At 37.4% G+C, this 19,523-nt stretch overlaps 1 protein-coding gene across 1 annotated transcript in view; it reads right to left on the reverse strand.

Moving 5' to 3' along the window:
- The window catches only part of CCDC102B (coiled-coil domain containing 102B), a 195,062-nt gene that overhangs the window by 78,366 nt on the left and 97,173 nt on the right, over nucleotides 1–19,523 (reverse strand). Inside the window, 2 exon segments of the mRNA XM_040478595.1 lie at nucleotides 7,089–7,306; nucleotides 7,843–8,458. Coding sequence (XP_040334529.1) covers nucleotides 7,089–7,306; nucleotides 7,843–8,442 — 818 coding nt within the window. The 5' untranslated portion in view covers nucleotides 8,443–8,458.

Raw genomic sequence — 19,523 nt, forward strand, 5'->3', positions numbered from 1 at the left:
TTGGATTTGACACCAAATGCATATAAAACAAAAGCAAAAATAAGTGGCAGTATATCAAGCTAAAAAGCTTCTGCACAGAAAAAGAAACAATCAACAAAATTAAAAGGCAACCTATGGAATGGAGGAAATATTTGGGAACCATATATTTGACCATGGGTTAATATCCAAAATACACAAGGAACTCAAACAACTCAACAGCAAAAAACAACCAACCAAACAACAAAAACCAAACCAAAGCAAACCAAACAATTAAAAAATGGGCAAAGGACCTGAGTAGACAGTTTTCCAAAGAAGACATACAAATGGCCAAGCATCTGTACAGGTGCTTAAATCAGTAATCATTAGTGAAAAGCAAACCATAATGTCAGTGAGATAACACCTCGACCCTTTAGAATGGCTATTATCAAAAAGACAAGCGATAACCAGGATTGGTAAGAGTGTAGTTAAAATGATATTGTTGGGGTGCAGTGTAAATTGGTGTAGTCCCTATGGACAAAGGTATGCAAGTTCCTCAAAAAATTATAAATAGAACTATCATTATAATCTAGCAATCCCGCTTCTAGGTAGATCGCTCAAGGAAAGGAAATAAGTATCTCAAAGCGACATCTGTACCTTCATGTTCATTGCAGCAATATTCACAAAAGCCAAGATATAGAAGCAATTGTCCATCTACAAACGGACATGGAACATGGGAGATGTGCGCGCGTGCGCGCGCGCGTGTGTGTGTATGTGTACATATGTAGGACATTAGGCTAAATGAAATAAGCCACCACAGAAAGACAAATACTATATCATCTCATTTATATGCAGAATCTTAAAAAGTTGAACTCATAGTAACAGAGAGTGCAATGGTGAATGCTGGGAGCTGGGAAGTGGGGATAGTTAGGAGATGTCAATCAAAACTTTCAGTTAAGGAATGAGTAAGTTCTGGGAATCGAATGTACAGCATGAAGACTGTAGTTAACAATATCATTGCATATGTGAAATGTGCTAAGACCTCATAAGAGGTCTCACCACACACAAAAATTAGTAACAGTGTTAAGTGATAGATGTGTTAATTAGCTTCATTGTGGTAATCATTTCACGGCATATAGTAGTATATCACATGTGCTTGTTGGGATGAGCACAGGGTGACATATAGAATTGCTGAATCACTATACTGCATAGCTGCACTGATAGAACACTCTATGGTAACTGACTAGAATTAAAATAAGAACTTAAAAAAACAGTAAAACCCCATCACTCTGTACAACTTAAATACACACAAATTTTATTTCTCAGTTATACTTCAATACAGCTAGAAAAATAAATACGTATGCATAAATAAAGGAATACACACCACGAATTACTGTTTTAAAAAGGCAAATGTGTTTACTGCATATGCCATTAGTAATAGTAAATAAATAAGTAGGCCTGACTGTCTAATCTTTAACAATATTACATTAAATAACATTAACCAGACTTGCATGACAATTTGTTCATTGTGTTCATTCAGGAATCTATGTAATCCCGCTAAGATTTTCAGTCTCATTTTATTGAGAAAAAAACCACACAATTTAATGAAGCAAAGCAAAATAATTGAAGCATACTACTTTTCTTATATAGAAAATAAACTAAGAAATAAAATTGAGAAGGAGGATTGATTATAGCTCAGCTTAAATAACACGGAGCATTTGCTAAGGGATACAGGTGCCCTCTGCAGTTTAATTTGGGAACTGGTTCTAAACATTAAACTATTTTAGAGCTCATGGTCTCCCTTACTTAAGATTGCCCAAGTTCCTCTCCCGAAAGGTCTAGGTACACCTAGCTCGGTAAAAGGATTAGGTTCCTGTCTGTACCTCAAATTTTCTATCTGGGAAGAGTTTAAGAGATCAAAAAATGTGCAAATTCTCAACACACGAGAAGGTTCCAGATACTGGATCATTATTTTCATAAAAGCGAACGGTACTCAGAGTACAAATAATAGAAGAAAGTTTCTTGCTTTTGATAAGGAGGTTCTCCATAGTGAGAGTGGTGGAAACGATCCCCTGAGTTCTCTGGGCGGATTCCTGCGCTCTAGTCAGGGGAATTTTCCCACTAGCTGGGAACGTAGACAAAATTACATTCACATGTTCTCCACGCCAGGCATCCACTTGCTGAGATTCCAGGAGGCAGAATTTAAAAAGTTAGATAGATTTATAGCAACAGTATATACTATGTCCTTGGGAAACATTCTCTTGTGATAGAAAAAAGGCTTTGCGATCGCCTCATGCGGACTTCATGCTAATGTTGATTCATGGACACATAACGCCCACGGGATTGTTTACTAAAGAGACAAAGTGGAATCAGAGGTCCCCTTTCCCCCTTATTTTCTGGCCTGTCTATGGCTTATATATTCAAGTTGTGGAGAACCGAAGAGTTTATGTACTAGAGAGGTGGTTAACTTATTCCAAGGAAGTCAGATACATATGTATGTGGATGTGTGTGTGAGTCGGAGTGTAGCGATACTCGTGTGTATCATTAAAACCGGCCCCTCAGGGACTTTACATGTAGGAAACAGCTGTTCCCTATGGTCTGTACTGCATTATGTCAGTAAAGTAACATTGTGAGTGGGTGTGAGAGAAGTCTATAACCACTAACAAGTTAAATCCTTCAGGAAATAAAACACAGAGATTAGAGCTTGACTGAGACTTAGCTCCAGATAAAATTAATGTTAATAGGGGGCCGTGCCTAAAATTTAATTCGGTTTTCTTCTCCTTTCTACTAATGTTGATTACGTCTATTAGGAATTTATACTTGACGGTAGAATAAGAAGTTTTTATTATACACTCAGGTATATTATTACCGTCGATTGTATCATGATTGCATTATAACAATCTCTTCATATGGTAAGTTGTAGACAAAGCATCTGGAAAAGGGTATTAGTGGTGGGAATAAATTTCAGAGGGACTAATGAGAAACTTCTGGCTGACAGAAAAAGAATGGCAGATAAAGGGCTTATAGTATCTGTGAAATATTTGTGTGTGAGTAGTCACTATTCCAATCCATTCATCCATTTAAACCGGGAACATTGAAACCATTATATAATGTATAGAATTCTATTCACACTTATTGTTTTCCATTTTTTTTCTGCCCATTAAGAGTCTTATAGCTAAAGAGATTGGAAAATACTTATTTTCAGACTTTGGGACCACATTTTAAAGTGTATCAAATATTCCACACAATGCTAATAATTGCCTAAGGTGATCATGAAGGAATAACAACGAAAACATCATACCGAGTAACCCGCACTAATAGTCACTTTCCCAGACATTATCTGTGCTTGATCCTCAGAAGAAAATTAGTGAAGGCAGGGGGCGCCTGGGTGGCTCAGTCAGTTGAGCATCTGACGTCAGCTCAGGTCATGATCTCACAGTTCATGGGTTCGAGCCCCGTGTGGGGCTCCGTGCTGCCAGCTCAGAGCCTGGAGTCTGCTTCGGATTCTGTGTCTCCCTCTCTCTCTGCCCTCTCCCGCTCATGCTCTGTCTCTCTTTCTCTCAAAAATAAATACAAACATTAAAGGAAAAAAAAGAAATCAGTGAAGACAGAAGTGATGCTAAGTGACTTTTGCAACAAGGTCATTAAAATGCCATATATTTCTGTGCTCTTTAAAAAATTTTTTTTTTACATTTATTTATTTTTGAGAGACAGAGCACAAGTGGGGGAGGGGCAGAGAGAAAAGGAGACACAGAATCTGAAGCGGGGTCCAGGCTCCGAGCTGTCAGCACAGAGCCCGACCTGGGGCTCGAACTCACAGACCATGAGATGACCTGAGCCGACCGTGAGATGACCTCAGCCATGACCTGAGCCGAAGTCGGATGCTTAATCGACTGAGTCACCCAGGCGCCCTCTCTGTGCTCTTAAAATGTCCACTTTCAACCAAGCCAGTATGCTGTGAGGAATCAAAGTGGCCACATGGATAGGGCACCTGCAGGCGTTCCACGTAAGACCCCAGGAGAGAACCAAAGTCAGCCACCAGATATGAGCGTGAGAGAGGAGGCTTCACATGATTCTGGCCCCCAACAATTCAGTCATCTCCAGCCTTGAACCATCCCGGCTACAGCCTCATGTAGTGACAGATGAGTTGTCCACACAAAACCATGCTCTAGCTTCATGAACAGAATATATGGTGATTGTTGTTTCAACACTAACCATTTTGTGGGAAGGTTTGTCATGAAACAATAGATAGCTGCGACATAGGCACGACGATCCATCTACTTACAAAGGAGACAACAGCACACTCTCAGCTAACCCAGTATCATGTGGCTGAATATATCAGATCCAAGGCGAAAACCAGGTCATTTAATTTCAAGTCTAGTGCTCTTTGCTCTATGCCACTAATGGTCAATGAATAAAGCATCCTTTTTCTGCAATCAGTAACTCTCAAATTTTGAGTTGTCCCTTATAAATATCAGTATATTTTTCATTTTTATTGACTAGCTGAAGTCTACTAATGCTGTAAAAATTAGAAAGTACACTGGCTGTTTTAGCTATGTACATTAACAACTCAAACATAATTAAGGCGAATCTGCCAGAGATGATGAAAACAAGATGATGAAAAAAGAATGATAAAAACTAAAAACTAACAAGCCAAAAAATGACTTGCTTTGTCATTGTTTCTGGAAATTTTCTCTGATCCTTTCTTGTCTTTGTCATATTTGGTCTCCCCTCTACACTCAAAGAGTTCTCTTTAATATTTCTTGCAGGGCTGGTTTGGTGGTCACAAAATCCTTTAGTTTTTGTCCGGGAAACTCTTTATCTCTTCTATTCTGAATGATAGACTTGCTGGATAGAGTGAACTTGGCTGCAGATTCTTCCCATTTCAGCACTTTTGAAAATCTCATGCCACTCTCTTCTGGCCTGCCAAGCTTGTTGAGAAAACTCCAGCCAGCTTTATGGGTTTTCCCTTGTAAGTTAAGGACTTATTTTGTTTTGCTGTAAGATTTTCTCCTTATCACTATATTTTGCAAATTTAATTACAGAATGTCTTGGTTTTGGGCTGCTTTTGTTGATTTTGAAGGGAGTTCTCTGTGCCTCCTGGATCTGGATGCCTGTTTCCTTACCCAGATAGGGAAGTTTTCTGTTATTATTTTTTGAAAAAAATTTTCTTCTCCCTTTTCTCTCTCTTCTTCCTCATCTCCTATAATACGAATGTTATTACTTTTGATGGAGTCACTGAGTTCCCTAAGTCTATTCTCATGTTGCATAATTTGTCTTCCTCTCCTTTTTCAGCTTCATCATTTTCTACTATTTTGTCTTCTAGGTGACTAATTTGTTCCTCTGATTTTTTCCGGCCTGCTGTTCATTTCATCAAGCCGGTTTCCGAGCTCATTTATTTCACTCTCCATCTCTAATTCTCTTGTAACACTTTTCTCTGTTGTAAGAGTCTAAACGGCTATTAATACCTATCTATTAATAATTATTTTAATGTAAACAGATTAAATGCTCTATTCAAAAACACAGGTGTCAGAATATATAAAAACACAAGATCCATCTATATGCTGTCTATAAAAGACTCTTTTTTGACCTAGAGACACCTGCAGATTGATAGTGAGGGGAGGGAGAAACATCTATCATGCAAATGAATGTCAAAAGAAACAGTAGTAATTCTTATATCAGACAAACTAGACTTTTTTGTTCTTGTATTGTTTTTATTATGCTTTGGTGTCAGGGTTGACCTAGTGTCATGGAATGATTTTGAATGTATTCCCTCTATTCCATTATTTGTAAGATTTTGATAAAGGTTGTCATTAAATTTATTTAACGTTTGGCAGAATTTACCAATGAAACCATGTGGTCTTGGGCTTTTCTATGCTGGGAGATTTTTTTTTTTTTTAACGTTTATTTATTTTTGAGACAGAGAGAGACAGAGCATGAACGGGGGAGGGGCAGAGAGAGAGGGAGACATAGAATCGGAGACAGGCTCCAGGCTCTGAGCGGTCAGCACAGAGCCCGACGCGGGGCTCGAACTCACGGAGTGTGGGGATCGTGACCTGAGCCGAAGTCGGCCGCTTAACCGACTGAGCCACCCAGGCGCCCCTATGCTGGGAGATTTTTGATTCCCAGTTCAACTTTCATTCTTGTTATTGGTCTAAGATGATTTCCTACTTCTTGCATTCAAGATTCATGATTCAATCTTGTGCATTTTTAGGAATTATCTTTTTTTTTTTTTTAATTTTGCTTATGGTAATCTGTTCGCACAGTCTATATCTCTGTAGTTATCTGTTGTGATATTTTCCATTTCTCATTTTGGTTTTTGAGTGTTCTCTTTTTTTTTCTTAATGTTAAAGCATTGCCAATTTCATTTATTTTTTTAGAAAAATTGCTCATTACTTTCAGTGTTCTGTTGTTTATTCTGGTCTCTATTTTACTTATTTCTGATTTTTCTTTGTTATTTCCTTCTTTCACTAAATTTCAGCTAAGTTTCTTCTTTTACTAGTTCCTTGGGGTATAATATTAAGTTGTTTATTTGAAATTTTTAAAAAATTAATTAATTTATTTTGAGAGAGAGGGAGAGAGGCACAGTGTGAGTGGGGGAAGGGTACAGAGAGAGGGAGAGAGAGGTAGAGAGAGAATCCCAAGCAGGCTTCACACGGTCAGCACAGAGACCAATGCAGGGTGCAAACTCATGAACCATGAGATCATGACCTGAGCCGAAATCAAGGATTTGGTGCTTAACCTACTGAGCCACCCAGGTGTCCCTGAACTTTTTTCCTTAATACAAGCATTTATAGCATAAGTTACATTCTAACATCTGTTTTTGCAACCCATAGGTTCTGGAATATTGTATTTTCTTTTTCTCATGTTTTGAGGTATATTTTGATTTGCTGTTTGATTTCCTATTTGGCCCAATGCCTATGCAGTAGTGTGTTGTTTAATATTTACATATTAACTATTTAATATTTTAAAAAGTTCAAAAAATATACAAATATCAAACTCATATTTTAAGTATTAGTACTTAATGACTAATTTTGCATAAAATACATTATCAAATGGCCAGTTTGGTAGACTTAATTTTAATAAGTTTGAAAATCAGACTTGGTTAATGGGGGACAATGATTAGCACTTACTCTCTTTCTTTCCATAAAACCTTTTGGAACTCATCCAGATGTACCTGCAAAGCTGAAATTTCAGGCACTTTATTCTCCAAAGGCAGGTTTATTGCTTGTGGTCTTAATGCAGATTTCAGTGTGCTGTTTTCAGAAACAGTCCTTAATGAATCAGGACAGTTAAGATTGAGTTTCGTCTCTTCATTTAATTTTAACTGGTCAATATTCAAACCTTCTTCCTGAAAAAAAAAAATAAAGCAGTTATTGTTAAATTTTTACATCTAGTGTAGAAAAATCATAAAGAAAACATAGTTTTGGAAGGAAACAAATCTTATGATTCAGCACCAAATTCCTCTTTTCATTTCTTTATCAGTCTCTAAAGAGGTATACGACTGAACTTTAACTAGCATTCCTCAAGCTTTCTTTTTCCCTTCTATGTTCTACCATCTGATAAAATATATTTCAGTCTTTGCAAATTGTTCATTTACAATGTAACCTAGGTTACATCTACCATAAATCCCATATATCACAGAAAGGCTTAAAAGTTTAGATAGAACTATAGATGAGCAAGATATGTTTTATATTTTTAGAGATGGAATTAAATAGAAAGGGGTAACAATATAAACTGATGCTATTTAAGGAGACAAAATGAATAACTCAGGTTTCTGGAAAACCACAACCAATGAGTGTGTCATTTTCCTTTTCCTCTCCATTACTGTATAGGGCATTCAAATGTGCCCATAATCTCTGGTTCCTCTGTGGGTGTTTTTCTTACCTTACTATCCGGGTTCTCCTTTGTAGGAAATTCTCTTTTTACCGGACAACCTCTGATAGACTCCCACGTTTGTGAACCAAGGTGAAATGGGTCTCTTTGTGCAGAAGGCCCTTCCAGGAAAGTAGGATGCTTCAGGTCTTGGGTAGTTTCTAATACCTCCTTTTGATGTGGCAAACTCTGCTTCTTCTTCAGTGCACTCAATTCTTTCATCGTCATCTCCAATTTTATTCTGAGCTGTCTTCCTTCCTCCCTGGCGCTGTTCCTTTCGGCCCGAACCTTGCTCCATTTTTCTCTCCAATTGGCAGTGCAGTCTGACCACCACCTCATGGTCTTCTCCATCTGGGCAGCTCTGGCCTTGACTTCTTCAAGTTCCCTCAGGCGAAGCTCTTCGCAAATATTCCACTCGCTGGTGTTACAGGAGTGAGTGCAGAAGTTGTGAGCGGCACGTGATTGCAGTCCCTGATGTGGCAAACAGGAAGGACAAGTGTCCTTCGGGGATGAAGCAGGTGCTAACATGTCACAAGGTGGTTTAACTGATGGCTCCCGCATCTGGAAGATGTGTGTTTCCTCAATTAACCGATGAATGGAATCTAAATTCATATTTATCTTTTCAGGTCTAAGAGAAGACAGAAAACATAATTAACATTTGAATTGCCCTCGCAATTATAAGAGCAAGATGGACATTTAAAAAAGAAAGCTGATGGGCGCCTAGGTGGCTCAGTCAGTTGAGCGTCTGACTTCGGCTCAGGTCATGATCTCACGGTTCGTGAATTCGAGCCCCGCGTTGGGTTCTGTGCTGACAGCTCAGAGCCTGGAGCGTGCTTTGGATTCTGTGTCTCCCTCTCTCTCTGCCCGTCCCCTATTCACGGTCTGTGTCTCTTTGTCTCTCAATAATAAATAAATGGTAAAATAAAAAATTAAAAAAGAAAGCTGATGAAAACAATGTATCTTTCAATATTGCAGATTTTTCTTTCCACTATAACTAAAAATATAGAGCTAATGCATTTATAATTAGCCTGAAAGAAACAGAAAATGCTCATATGAAATATTGCCAAGTGAACACAAATAAAAATGTAAAGAGCAATTGAGGATAGCACATGACATGAATAATTCATTTTAACAAATCCAGTTCTTTACAGGTAATATTTACTATAACACAGATTGTCCATTAACAACTCAGTGATCCTCTTTTCTGTGCTAATTTAGCCACAACCTGCTTAAGTGGAAGGTGGAATCTATGATCTCCAGGAGGAGAAGCCCAGGGGCTAAATATTCTAATGTGTGTTCTAATCCCAGAGGCTAAATCATGATTGGTCTAACTCTTCCACGATGGAATTCGGAAGAGTCTCATTACCATCTCATTGACCATTCACTAGTCTCAAGACAGCATAGGACCTGCTTCTAGCTGAGATTTGAAGGGAAGTCGGCCAGGGAAGTTTCCCATCTAAAAAACATGAAAAAATCAGATTGAGAAACTCTTTTCTTCTGCTTTCTTCCCACCAAAACAAGGACATGATTCTGGAAGAAGGCAAGTGTCACAGCCACCTTACAACATTTAAATCGGTGGAACAGAGATGAAAAGAGCTTGATTTAGTGACTGAGCTATGCCATGAAATCTAGAATGCACACCTCTCGTTTTCTTGCCATGTGAGAATAATCACCTGACTTTACTTAAGCTGTGATTGTTGAGTTTCTGTCACTTGCAGTCAAAATGACATGAGACTGATAGATGAACCACTTTCACCCTATGGTTAATATAATGATAAATTCTACACAAATACTATGAATAAGACATGGGGTTTATCCTCAAAGATTTTGTAGTTCAGTGGGCAATACAAGCACATAAAAATAAAAATACGTATTCACACTAATTATTCAATCAATCTTTCTTCAGTACATACTATGTGTCATATCAGTGTTAGGTTGCTACCATATATAGGAGATACTCAGAAGTCTTGAACTGTCTCCTAGAAATGAAGACACCTCACAGCACAGATAACATTGAACAGTCTTAAAAACATCAAAGCTTTATAAAGAAATTACAAACAGCTTGCCATATAATAACAAACGCAAATTAACTGGTAAGAGTAGACCCTCTTATCTGTATGCACGCCCATTACTTTATTCAATATAGCAACATAGCTATATTGATGACATAGTGAATAGAACCTTTTCTTTTTTTTTTTTTTTTAATTTTTTTTTTCAACGTTTATTTTTGGGACAGAGAGAGACAGAGCATGAACGGGGGAGGGGCAGAGAGAGAGGGAGACACAGAATCGGAAACAGGCTCCAGGCTCTGAGCCATCAGCCCAGAGCCCGACGCGGGGCTCGAACTCATGGACCGCGAGATCGTGACCTGGCTGAAGTCGGACGCTTAACCGACTGCGCCACCCAGGCGCCCCTAGAACCTTTTCTTTAAAATAAATGCTTAAAACATGCAGCTTAATCTACAAATTAATAAAGGTCTGTGGTTGTATAAGATTACCCACTTTTATTATCAAGTAAGATTTATTGTTATAAGTGACATTTAATGCACATGACATTAATTCCTCTCATTTTTTATTTGCTTTTTTATATAGTTACAGATCATAAACTATCTCCTTATGAACCATCCATTTAATCAATCGAAGGGGTTTCATTATACTAACAACTTACAAAATAAGTCTTTATTTACTGAAGAAAAAGCTATTATAATATTAAATATATATCCTTTTCAGTTGCAAGAAAAATACACATTTTAACAAGTATTCTGTAGAGGTGCCAAAACAATTCACTCCTTGTTATAATACTTACAATAATATAGATTCATGGTTGTAATTATTTTTGTTAGCATTGGTATATGTCCAATCACATTTGAGTTAGTGCTGATTTGGAGAAACTGTTCCCTACATTTACTGTAATTCAGAGGGCAATGATAATATAGCTCACCAAATTTCTTAGACCACTGGTAAACCAAGACCAATTTAAAAAAAAAAGAAAATAAAAAAGGAATTCTTAGTTAGAAGCACACAAATATTTTATATATATGTTCACATATCATATGGATATTCATCTCCATTATTCCCTATTTAATGATACTTCTTTTGGCTGGGATTCCAAAGTGAAGACAGAAAATTTATTTCAGCATATTAAACTTAAATTTATCCTTGCCATTTTTCAAAATCAATCAGTATCATAAAATTGTAATGTCTTTAAAAATGTCTCATTAACTTTTATTTCACTAGTGTTTTGAAGACTCTATAATTGGATTCTGGTATGTGGAGACCTTGCCTACCAATTAACTATGTATTTTTTCACATCTGACTAAACAAAATTGAGTTGGGCTTAATCATTCAGTCCTTGAACTTGAATAGTTTTTCCTGTTCTAAAGTGTTTCTCAAGCAACTGTAAATGGGGATATTGAATCCTTATGTGTATCTAGTTAAGCATTCATTTTCCCTATATGTATGTGCATCTGTATGTATGCATGTTTTACTCCAATGACCCTGAAAGGATTTGTCAGCGGTTGTAGCACAAAGCCTTTGATGCATGAGAAAATATTTTAATGCTATTGACTCTGGTTTCTTACACTAAAGTTTGCATTGTCCTTACCACAAAAAAGGGGGGAGGAGGCACAGGGAAACTCTTGGCGGTAACAGACAGGTTTACTACTTTGAGGTTCACAGATACATGCATATGTTCAAACTCATCAAATTATGTATATGTATATATATATATATATATATATATATATATATATATGTAATATGTGCAATATTTTGTATTAACTATAGCTCAATCAAGCTGTTAAAAATGTTCATTTAATCAGGCTACCATAATGACTACAAGTATTTTTAAGGTACTAAATAACTAAATAAATGAAATATGATGGGTCTACAATGTATAGATATTGCTACTAAACATTATCTCTCACTAAAGAGACATTTAATGTATAAGATATTGGGCTCCATCCAGACTCTATTGATTCAAGCTCTGATTCTCCCACTTTCTACATGGATGATCTTGGACAAATTATATAAATTGCCTTTGACTCATTATCCTTACCTGTAAGGGGAGACAGAAATATCATGTATCTCAGTTCTGTTGACTGTTAAATGGAAAAATGCCTGCAGGCTGGCTGACCCATCTGTCTCTTAGGCAAGGGGACAGTTTTCCTCAGTGCTATCCAAGTCACTAATATGTCACTCTGGACATGTAACATTGTTTTTTTCAGCTTCTTTTCTCTCTTTTGAAAGAGAGACAGCATACTCAAAAAACAGGGATATCAACAGATAAATAAGATTTATCAGGGTGCCTGGGTGGTTCAGTTGGTTAAGCATCTGACTTCGGCTCAGATCATGATCTCACGGGTCATGAGTTCCAGCCCCGCGCTAGGCTCTGTGCTCCAGTATCTCCCATTAAATCACGGCACAGTTAGTCAAGTGATCCCTGACATTGTGCTTTGAGTGAATTTAACCTCCTCATAACTTAAAGGAACTGCAAGTTTGGGGCTTCTGCATCCCTGTTGCCCCTTTTCTGTCATGCTGCGTCCACGCTCCATGATTTCAGCCACCCTGGCGTGTCTGTCCCCTGCACAAACCTCAACTTTCTCCTTTGTGCAATCAGATTGTGCTGCCAATCTGGAACCTTGTTAATAAGCAAAAGCAATAAATCTAACGATCACAAATTATAACTCTCTCTGAAAGGAATAAACGGTGTATTATGATTCAACACATACCTATATACTCAAAGAAGTCTCTCTGAAGTGACCGACATCTTATGTATTATCTGAAGAATGAGGTGGACCAAAAATAAAAGCATTTTTGACAGAAGTTACATTATCAGGGCATTTTTGCCTGATCAAGGGATTTTGGCTTTATTGTTTATACTTATTGCTTTCCATTAACTTATAGGAAATGAATTCTAAATGAAACCCTTCTTGGATTTTTTTTTTCCCCTAAGAAGCATAAGACAACTAATGCATACACAATAATGTTAATAAAAGCCATAAGCAGGGGTGCCTGGGTGGCTCAGCTGGTTAAGAGTCTGACTCTTGATTTTGATTCAGGTCATGATGTCACGGTTTGTGAGTTCGAGCCCTGCATCAGGCTCTGTGATGATAGTGAAGAGCCTGTTTGGGATTCTCTCTCTCTCTCTCTCTCTCTCTCTCTCTCCCTTTCTCAAAATAAATAAATAAACTTAAGAAAAGCCATAAGAAAAGAGTAAATACATTAATACAGATTCAAAATATAATGTTAAGAACAGTTGTTACTTTAGATACGATGCTATACACTCTGATAAAAAGTGAAAAAGAAAAATCAGTTTTTAATATTCAGGAAAGTAAAACACCATATTGTATTTTAAAATGTGGCCTGTCAAACATGCACAAGTGATTAGTATTAAAAATCTGTATTTTGAATGTGCCTAAAGCAGAAAAAATTAAGATATTTTTTAGGATAGTTTTGCAAGAGAACACTAAATATGAAATGTGAGACAGCGGGTGTAGGCAGTAAGGTAATGGCCAGATTATACCACTTCAACAGAGCTCAAGTTCTTTATATTTTAAAAATCCATGCACTGTGACAAATTACACAGGCAGTTATAGTCTATATTTGTTGATGTTAATGTGAGCTTTTGGAGCCATAGACAGGCAGGAAATACTTGCACAAAAAAGGCAACTAAATAATATAGAATAAATTCGTACCTTATTTATAGCTTGGAAATTTATTTTCTAAAAGCATTGTAGTATAAGCATAAATGTAAACATTTTAAAATACACATATTTAGGGGCTCCTGGGTGGCTCAGCTGGTTAAGCATCCAGCTTCAGCTTAGGTCATGAGCCCGGAAACTGTTTCAGATTCTGTGTCTCCCTCTCTCTCTGCCCCTCTCCTGCTTACGCTCTATCTCTCTCTCGCTCAAAAATAAATAAACATTAAAATTTTTTAAATAAAATGAAATACATTTATGTTTGCTAAGAATCATCATGAAATTATAAATTGCATTATCTGATCAATTAGAAATTAACTTCACTTTTAATTTTTTCATGTTTCTTTTTGAGAGAGAAAGAGACAGAGCATGAACGTGGAAGGGGCAGAGAGAGAGACACACACACAGAATCTTAAGCAGGTTCCAGGCTCCAAGCTGTCAGCACAGAGCCCGATGTGTGGGGCTCAAACAAAAACCACAAGATCCCGACCTGACCCGACGTCAGACTGAGCCACCCAGGGGCCCGAAATTAACTCTATTTTAAAGAATTGGCATGGAACTCATATGACAAGCCCTGCTCTTGGAAGCTGACTCTTCCTTGAGTCCTAAATCTTAACCTTCCCCAGTGTTGCTGAAGCCGTGTGTCACTGTTTCACGGCAGCATGACGCCTTTCCTTTAGTCTAGATTTTCAGTAAAAAATTGAGAAAATAATGTATTTCTTAGATAATGCTCAATGATAAAAAATTACCTCCATTTCTTTATAAAAATCTATTGCAGAATAATCTCTCCACATCATATCTTGATGTAATTACTGCCCTTCCCAGACAATAGCAATGTTTTCTATGCTTTAAGAAGAAAAACAAAATGGGCGCCTGGGTGGCTCAGTCCGACTTCAGCTCAGGTCATGATCTCATGGTTCGTGGGTTTGAGCCCCACATCCAGCTCTGTGCTGACAGCTTGGAGCCTGGAGCCCGCTTCGGATTCTGTCTCCCTTTCCCTTTGTTCATCCCCTGCTCTCATTCTGTCTCTCTCTCTCTCTCAAAAATAAATAAAGATTAAAAAAAGAAGAAGAAGAACAAAAATAATAACAAAACGTACAAAAAAAACTACATTTAAAATAAAAACCTTATTGGTCAGACATAGAAAGTGGTCAATCTTACTTCTTTGGACTATGAATAAAGGAACAATGAAAGATCTAGAATCCACAATCCATTTCTATTTTTTTAAAGTGCCAATGTATCATTGGTAATGAAGCTTGGAAAACTAAAATTTCTTTTTTCTGGCAGGCTGATCATCTTGAAGCCTTTATAGTGCTTTGCCTGCCAATTACCAATTTAGGTTCAGATAATTTAGAATTTCTTGGAGAATGTAAAATAATTTAACTACTCTTGTTTAGAACTTAGGGTATCAATCAGGTTCAAGCAAGTTCTGTTTTGAAATATTCCTGAAATGTCTCATAAGTGAGCAAATATTGCAGCATAATGATATTTTATCTAAGATCGGAGTTTACACTTTAAATATATTTCTTCTAACTGTGTGTACAAAGTCTATGCTATTTATTACCTATTTGCATGCAAGTCTGGCACTTGTTGAATTCCTGGGCATTTAACTTTTTGTTTAAGTTTCAAGGTTTCCGTGAACAAAACCACAAATGATCCCAATTTTCTCATGCAATCTAATCCAACGTAATAGCACCAAATAAATAAGCCAAGATATCTGCTGAGACCTTATGCCAAAAAATGAAATTATTAGCTGTGGAGCTCCAAAGCCCTGTTGAACCTTATTTTTGTATAAGAATAATCTTGCTGCTATTTCCAGGTGGCTAACAGAGTACACATTTTATTGGAAGGAACACTGAAAAAACGTGGTTGTGTCAAAGATCCTACCATTTTCCGAAGTTGGACAGGTGACCCTGAATCTGGAATATGCCTCACTATGTAAATATAATTTTGTATAATTTCATAAAACTGAAAGAATTTAAAGGACATTGTAACTGTGTCCACAAATATTAGTTACAAAGAAATCAAAATAAAGTCCACAAGAGCAAAGAGCCAACAACTCAAAATTATGATTATTATTAATTTATAATGTAAAAGTGAATGACCCTATAAGATAATTCCTATCCCAGTTCCACAACAAACCAGGTAGCCCTGAAGGAGCGGTGTTATGTTTTCCATTCTTTGTTTTTTTTTTTATTTTTTTTTATTTAAAAGCTACTTATTAGATTTTCGGTAATGTTGAATCCATCGACATTTTCCAATATTTATGTCCACTTCAGAGTTTCAGTAAACAAAGCCACAAGCCATTTCAGTTTGCCTATGCATTTCCTAAGAAAAATTTCTAATCCATGTACTGTGTTCACACTTGCTCTTAAAGAATGTATGAGGCTAACTCACAAATTCTTCATAGATCTGGTTACACTTTATAGTGAACAAGAGAAAGCCCTTTCATGTCAGTGTGATTCAGTAATATTTTCTCACACCCATTTGATGGAACGCACATAGCTGCCAACTACTCTGCGTTAGCTGACTGGAAAGTTTTCACAGACTTAATAATGAAGTTTGGAGAATACAGTCCAAATGATTGTCATATTTACTTTTGAAACGCAGTTATAAAAGTTTTTAATAAAAAAAAATTATTCTTTAAGTCTGTTTCATTTCCCCAATTGTACATTCTTTACATTAATAATCCAAATTGGCTAAAATGTATCCCACATCAAAAAGCTACGAGAAAAAACTGGAATCAGAAGCAGAAATGTTATGATGGATGTAGACTTCTGTGAGCCATACCTATGCATAATATTTCCAAATACTTTGCTTCATTCACTCTACTTCTTAGTAAAGCAAAGTAATACTCATATAAAGGCATGAAAGATACTGTTTATTAAGTTTTATTTCTTATGTGTGATCTGAAATTTAATCTTCAGGGTAAAGACCTATGACCATATTGGTGGTAGAGATTAAAATTCATTCTTTAAATTATAAATCAAATCAAAGGAGAAGTCTTTAAAAAGCCCAACTCCCCCCCAGATGACAAGATGACTGGTTCATCAAAAGTTGCAGAGAGCATCCAAAAGGGATGGGGTAAGATAGTTTTTATTTTTGCATTTTCTGGACAAGGCCAGGTTTAAGAAACCCACACTCCCCAGAGTTCAAAAGGCAACTTGGAACCCTCAGATTTGTAGCTACTTCTTCTCCAGGGCTACTGAGGTCCTCATGCCCAAAATATTTGTCACAGTAATCTTCAGAAGTTTCAAATATACCCCCCAAGAAGTGGTGTAAGGTTATCATCCTTGTAATGACGGTCAAGTAAAGCAATGTTTTAAATATAGAAGTTGGGGGGTGGGGGCGCCTGGGTGGCTCAGTCAGTTAAACATCTGACTTCGGCTCAGGTCATGATCTCACAGTTGGTGAGTTCAAGCCCCGTGTTGGGCTCTGTGCTGACAGCTCAGAGCCTGGAGCCTGCGTTGGATTCTGTGTCTCCCTCTTTGCCCCTGTACCACTCACACCCTGTCTCTCTCTCCTTCAGAAATAAAGAAACATATAAAAAAAAATTAATACAGTAGTTAGTATTTACTGATTCAGTATAATCATTGGACGCTGACATGCTAAAATACATTTAACTTGAACTAAGGAGCAATAGACAATTCTGTAAATAGTTAACTAACATAGGAAGCGTGGTCAGTTAGATTCCTATTGCCATTGTAGAAAATCACCATGAACTTAATGGCCTAAAACAACACGAATTTATTATCTTATATTTCTGAAGTTCAGAAGCCCAAAATAAATCTCACTGGGCTAAAATCAAGTGTAGGTGGGGCTGGTTTCTTCCAGAGGTGCTGAAGGGAGGATCATTTCCTGGCCCTTTTCAGCTTCCAGAGGCTCCTTGCATTTCTTGGCTAGTGGCCTCTTCATGAGACCACTCCACCCCTTCATTCCTGTCATCAGGTCTTCTATCCCCAACACTCATCTTCCTCTCTTCTCCTATGAGGACCTATAGGAGTACACTGGACCCACCCAGATAACCCAGGATAATCTCCCTATCTCAAAGGCTTAACTTAATCATGTCTGTCAAATCTTTTACCATCCTGAAGTAAGGTATGACAGGTTCCAGAGATTAAGTTGTGTAGGCACTGTTCAGCCTACAGCAGCTGATATAGGGGGGAGAAAAAAGATTGGACTTGGAAACCACATAAATAGTACTTCAAATTCTTGCTTTATCATTTACCATCTTGTGACCTTAGAAACTTAATTTATGTGAAAGTCTCTTCATCTATAAAATGGGATTATTAACAGCTTTGCCATGGTTGTTTCAAGGGTGTCACATGAATTTTCCTCTGTGTGGGTCACTTCCTTCAGTACACTCCCAGCAACTGACTGCATCATCACTGCCTTCTCCATGAAGTAATGCCCCCTTTCTTTGCTCCTATGGCAAAGGAGACAGTATATCTCATGTGTTGTCTATTTTCACTTCTTTTATTTCCTCCCATCCCATTCTTTCATCAACCCATTTCAACTGGGAATCTTGTCCTCTGTTCCACAGAAATCCCACTTGTCAATATCACACATTATCTTAATATCGCCAAATCAGATATTCATTCCTCATCCTTGCTTCATGTGACCTCAACATCATTCACAAAAATTCAAAATTCCTTGCTCTTTAAACACATCTGTCTTCCCCCCCCCCCTTAATTACCACACTCTTTTCATTATTCTGTTACCTCTTCCTTCTAGGCCTCTTTTGTCTCTCCTTACCACTCCTCTCTCTGTATTAGAGAGTCCAAAGCTTAAAAATACGAAACAGAATGTCTTTGCTGTTGAATGTCAAGTTCTTATCTCCAGTTTTTTAACCTCCCCTGAGCTCCAGGCTCACAGAGTTCCTCCGAACGTCCACTTGGATTCCACTAAAGGAATCTCTGCCTCAACCTTAAATTACAAAATTAAACTCTCGATCCCCAGCCCACTGCAAATTTGTTTTCTTTCCATTGTCAGCATCCCAGGAAATGGGACCAGCATCCATCTAACATCTCAAGTCAAAAACCTAGTTTCTTTCTGACCCACATTTAGTCAGCAAGTTCTATTACCTCATTCCTTCAAATTACTTCCTAGACCCGTGTATTTCGTTCCACCATCCCCGCCTCTATGCTGTGGAAACAACCAACACCCTTATAGCATTACGACTTCTGAAATGCCTACAAATACTTCTATCTAGTTGGTATGAAGCAGTCAAAAAATCTTTTTACAATTTAATAAAGTTATATAACTCTAATCACAACTTACTAATGCCTATTACAATTAGAATAAAATGAAAATATTTAATCACAGTCTGGTTCATATGATCCGCCCCACCAGCCTTACTCCGTGACCTTGATTCCTATCTCCCTTCCTTTCCTTACCCTTTTTGCTCCAGTCTCGCTAACTTCCTTTCATTCTTTGAAGAGGCCATGTTCATTCTTGCCTTAGGATCTTGTGGGTGGAATGCTCTTCCCTCAGATCTTTGGATTCAAATGTGTTCCCTTGTTCTGAGTATGTAACTTTACAAGGCCTTGAAGGTTCAAACCAAGAGGACAAAATGCTAATATAATTTAAGCACAACCTCCCAGTGTAGTAACTCTTCACATGTGTATAACACATCTATTTTAAAACACTTTTAATGTACATTTTGCACGATGCTTATGGAAATTCTATTAGGTGGGTATGGGTGTCTGGACCAATGTCAGAACAGCTGACAAGTGGCAGAGACAGGACTTAATTCAGATCTTTCATCTCAAAATTCAGAGCTATCTCCACCATACCAAATTGTTTCTTTTACAAATGTTCAGGATAAACACCAGCATCCTGACCCAAACACCACAGCAAAGTGTGTGATCTCATTGTGCCTTAACTTAGGGAGAGTAAGGGTCAAGAAGAATTTAGTTTCAACCTCCATGAAACCATCCAGAAGGCTACAGAATTTAGTAGCCAATACCACCTTCTTGTGTTTCTTATAAAAGAA

The sequence above is a fragment of the Herpailurus yagouaroundi genome, unplaced genomic scaffold (assembly GCF_014898765.1).
Source record: "Herpailurus yagouaroundi ecotype Mexico unplaced genomic scaffold, PumYag 142, whole genome shotgun sequence".
Taxonomy (NCBI): domain Eukaryota; kingdom Metazoa; phylum Chordata; class Mammalia; order Carnivora; family Felidae; genus Herpailurus; species Herpailurus yagouaroundi.